The following is a 4,804-nucleotide window of genomic DNA, read 5'->3' on the forward strand; positions in this document are numbered from 1 at the left end:
GGCGCGATTCAGAGTGGCCCTGCCAGCTGGTGGCAATGGTGGCTGCTCACCCCATTCTCTCCAAGTGACAGGCATTGGTAGCTAAGCTGCCATTTGCTGCCGCATCCATTTGCCGGTATCCTGGAGGCTGCTGTGTGGGAGGCAGGGTGCGTCTGGCTATGCGTGTCTCTGTGCGTGTCTCCGTGTGCAATGGAAGTCTCTCCCTCTGGTTTTGACTGGTTGCTTTATGAAGCGGCAGGCGATGCTCCTGGGCCTTGCCTGGCGCTCCGCACCCCCTGTCTGCCGCCCTCAGGCACAGCCGCACTCCTCCACTATCATGTTGGGCACATCCCGCTTGACGATGTTATACTCGTCGTCAAAGTACAGCATGGACATGGAGCTCAGCTTGGTGGGGATGCAGCAGGAGTTCACAGGACCGGGGTTCAGGCCCCGCATGCGGTACTGGTTTACCACAGCCGTGTGGAAGGAGGAGGCGGAGCCGGGCACCCCTGCCAGGTAGGCTGGGCAGCTGCCCTCGCAGTAGTTCCCATAGTAGCCGGTGGGCGCGATGATCCAGTCGTTCCAGCCAATGAGCCGGAAGTCGATGAAGAACTGTTGCCTGCAACAGAGGTTGGTCCGGCCATCACACTCCAGGCCCCGCTTCCGGATGCGATGCCTGCTGTCGCCCAGCCGGGCCTGCACCACCACGAAGGGCCGATGCGACTCCTCGCCTGGGTCTACGGACACCGGCAGCACGGCCAGCTCCTGGCAGCTGTCACACTGCACGTCCAGATTGAGTCGTCGCTCACCACGCTCGAACAGGGCCTGGATGGCCTCTGTCAGCGGGAAGGTATGCCAGCCGCTGCGCCTGAGGTCCACCTTCTTCTCCACCACGTTCCACCTGTCACCATGGCCCTGCTCTTGGAAGAGCACCTTGACCCGCACCTTCCGCCGGCTGCCCTTCTCTAGGACGTAGGGCAGGAGTTTCAGGTAAAGCCACAGACTAGCCTGCACCACGAAGAGGTTCTGGTTGCCCTCATTGGAAACGAAGAAATACAGGCGCACCCTGGAGGAAGCGACGCCATCTGTGGAAATGGGAGAGAGCAGGCTGGGTTAGCGCAAGAACTCTAGGCAGTAAATGAAATGGACTGTGCAGCCTGCTCCTGGAATGCACCCTGGCCGTGCAACTGAAAAACATTGTTATTGACCAGAAACTGGCCCAGTCTCTGCCTGTAACCTGGGAGAGGCCGAGAAAATCATTTCCCATTGAGAAACCTGGATGAGGTTGGGGCTGGAGTGCCGGGGCTTAGAAAATCCGGCCTCACCTCTCCCAGGCCAAGGCTCCCTGGAGACAGCCTGACAGGCCTCAAATCTCCACAGAGGAACTTGTCAAGAGGCCAAGATCTTAACAAGTTGTTATGGGTATCTGTGAAATCTGAAAAACAAAACCAGGATCTCAGAGAAGATTTTGGAGTGGGTTGCTGTAAGTAAGTAGGGTTTTTTTTTTTTTTTTTTTTTTTGGTTAACTTAGGGCATTGCAAAATCAAGCCAAGCCACCTACTGCCTCTTTCCAGTGTTTACCTAAGCATGATCTGATCCAACTCAGTGGAACCTCCACTGCAAACAAGAAGCTCTGCTCACATTTCTGACACAGGAACGTGTGCTTTGTAAGCTGCAAAGCACAGTCCTTGTTTCTGAGTTGTACCAAGGGACAGGACATTCAGCCTGAAACTTGAAGTCCAATTCTTTTAAGAAACCCTGGCTCCCCGTTTTGTGCCATGTTCAAAATCTCCGAGGATAGGAGAGAACTGCTTTGTTAGTTTTGCTATGCCAGCCCAGAGATGACGCCCCTCTCATCCTACGTTTTGCTGACCCTTGCCTCTGACAATCACTGCTTTCTTTCTTTCCTTTTTTGCCTCAGGAATAAGGCAAACTCTCTGGATTCAGCTGGTTTTATCAAACCTCCCACCATGGCACTCCCCCAGCCCCCTCCTCAGGCCTTGCCTGGCTCCTCTAATAATACTGACATCTGACTTTGAAATGGGGGAAGCCGCAGCCTTAAAAGCTGGTCTTGGACGAGCTGCCTGTGACCTGAATCTGTTATTTATAAGTCAAAGAGTTGGCTCCGTGAAACGGACCAGAAATATAACAGCCCCCGCTGTCATTTTGTGCCACCAGGACCAAAAGGGCTCCTCAACCTTCCAGAATCACATTTCTACTCTGGGCCCCAAAGCACCTTTCAATCCAAGCCCTCTAATTGCACACTGAGCTTTCCCTGACTCGGGCGGACAGCTAAAACGGCAATGTATTTCTTTCTAAGCACAAACCAGCCCTGATTGTCTCTGCTTTTCTCCACACCCGGCCATGCAAAACTTTTCATCCCTTTTCATCCCCAGGCAGCACCAGCCGATGTGCCTGCTGCCTGGGGGAGTGTGGGGGGCCATTTTCAGCCGGGGCACAACATCTTCCCCTCCTCCCAGGCTCCTGCTTGCTCCCCACCCTGACAGTGCCCAGCTTCCCCCTCTGCAACCTTCTCTGCAGTCCCCACCTCACCAATGGGGCTGAGCTCCCGGCACAAAAGCCAGCCTGGCTCATTCAAGTCCTGAAAAGGACAGCGAAGTCGAAAGCACTCCCCAGCATTTCAGCCCTGTACACATTCTTGTCCTTCCTTTCAAACTTCCCAAATATTTTTCTCTTCCCGATTTTTATATTTAGACAGCAGTAGAGATCTGCAACCTGGGATGGGGGGGGGCGGGATTCCAAATAGGAGTCCTACCCTTTGTTAACCAGGAACTCTACAGCTCTGGGACTGGAGGGCTGCCGCTGCTGCCAGGCAAGCCTAAAGGCAGGGGCTGTCCCCAAGCCTAGCGGGTCTTTCTCTGAGTGAATGATGGACCTGTTGAGAAGCCTGCCTTCCGCCCGATCCCGGTGCCCACACAATCGGAAGAGAGGTTGCCTAGCTCTCCCCAGAGAAGCTTCAGCAATCCTGGCAAGCCCACGCCGCCCGGCGATGGAGGCGGCCCCAGGGGCGCCTCTCTTTCTCTCTCTCACTCTCCCCTCCCCGTGTGTGTGTGCGCGCGCGTGTACACACACACACACACACACACACACACACACGTACATGTGCGCGCGCGCGCGCGCGCACACACACACACACACACACACACACACACACACACACACACTTCTCCAGCCCACGTATATCACAAGCACGCACATCTCCATCCACAGTGCTAAGCCTACACTCCGATCGTGGGAAACAAAAACATTAAGCAATCACCAAGCAAGTGCCCGCAGAGCCAGGGCCGCGCGCATCTGCCGGGAGGGGTACACGCGCCCAGCGGCGCGGGGGCCCGACTCCTGCGAGCAGGGGCGGAGGACCGGGCGCCCCGAGGCGGCGCAGGGGCGCGGGGAGGGGTCTGCGGCCTACGGCAAAAGTGCTGACAGCCGGCGGAGCGAGCGGGGCCGCGGCCGAGCGCCCGCTCCGGGGCGCTGCGCGCGGGCTGCGGCGGAGGCCGGAGCGGGCCGGCCGGGGAGGGGGAGCGCGGGCCGCGGCCGCCAGCCCGAGGGCCGGACCCACCTGTCTCCGCGAAGCTGATGATTTCGGACACGCGCTCCTGGCCGTCGGCGCCGGGGCTCGCGTGGCCGTCGAGGTGCGGGATCTCCACGCGGCCGTCCTCGCGCACCTTGCCCGCGTGCAGCTTGCGCAGGGCCGTGACCATGGCGGCCTTGGGCACCGCGTGCGTGATGTTGGGCCGGCCCCGCAACTGCAGGCGGCTCAAGATGTGCCGCTTCACCGCCTCCAGGAAGTCGCCGTCCACCCGGCCCGGCTCCTCCGGCCGCCGGAAGCCGCCGCACGACGTGCAGGTGTCCTGCGGGCCGCCCGGCGGCGGGGCGGGCGACGGCGGGGGCGCGGGGGAGCCCCGGGCCTCGGGCCCCAGCCAGCCGGCCGCCAGGAGCAGGAGGCAGGCGGCCCCCAGCGCCCGCCCGCGCAGCCCGTCCATGGTGCGCCGCTGGCGACGAGGGCGCCCGCCGCGAGGCTCGGAGCGCAGGCGGGCTCGGGCCGCCCCGCCCCGCCGCCGCCCGCCGCCGCGAGGCCGCTCGGGGGAGGGGGCGGCGCGGGGGCGCCCGCGCGGCGGCGGAGGGGCGCGGCGGGGGTCACTGCCGCGCGGGCTCGGGGCGCCCCGGCGTCCGCAGCCCGCCGCGCATCCCCTCCGCGTCGGGGTCCCGCGGCCCGCTCGGCGAAGCGAAAGCGGCGCGGCCCGCGCAACTTGGCGGAGGCCGGCGGGGTGCGGCGGGCTGGGCGCGGCGCTGCGGCGGGCTGCGGCGGCCGGCCGCACCTGAGCGCCGCCGAGCGGGGCGCGCTGCGGGAGCCGGGGCGGCGCGGCCGCGGCCTGCGGTCCGCGAAAGTTGCCTCGGGCGCCCGGCCGCGCTCCGGCCTCCCGCCGCCGGCTCCTCGCGGCGCGGCGCTCCTGCCGCAGAAGTGGCCGGCGCCCGCGGCGGGGCGAGTGCGGCGCCCGAGAGGAGTTCTCGCGCCCGCTCCTCCTTCGCGCTCCCCGCTTCTCCTCCCGAGGGCTCCGAGAGCCGCACGCTCTCCGTCTGTGCGCGCGCGCTGATAGAGCCGCCGGCGGGGGGGGGGTCCTGGCCGTGCGGGAGGAGACGGCCCGCACCTCCCGCCCGCAGGCTTCCCGGGGGCGGAGGGAGGCGGAATCCGTGCGGGGCCGGGCCGCCGGCTCCCCGCCCACTCCGCGCCCCCGCGCCGTCCCTTTCGGCTTTCCCGGGAGGGACCGCTTGGCCTCGCCCCCTCCCCATGCCGGGCCACTTT

At 63.7% G+C, this 4,804-nt stretch overlaps 1 protein-coding gene across 1 annotated transcript; it reads right to left on the reverse strand.

Annotated features, from left to right (window-relative positions):
- Nucleotides 1-288: 288 nt before the first annotated feature.
- Nucleotides 289-3,983, reverse strand: INHBB (inhibin subunit beta B; the record flags this gene model as incomplete). Its single annotated transcript, XM_080689938.1, has 2 exons — nucleotides 289-1,064; nucleotides 3,560-3,983. The coding sequence occupies 2 exons, from the start codon at nucleotides 3,981-3,983 to the stop codon at nucleotides 289-291; spliced, it is 1,200 nt and encodes a 399-aa protein (XP_080546064.1).
- Between the last annotated feature and the right edge of the window lie 821 nt (nucleotides 3,984-4,804).

Source organism: Muscardinus avellanarius (assembly GCF_963383645.1).
Source record: "Muscardinus avellanarius genome assembly, chromosome: 2".
Lineage (NCBI taxonomy): Eukaryota > Metazoa > Chordata > Mammalia > Rodentia > Gliridae > Muscardinus > Muscardinus avellanarius.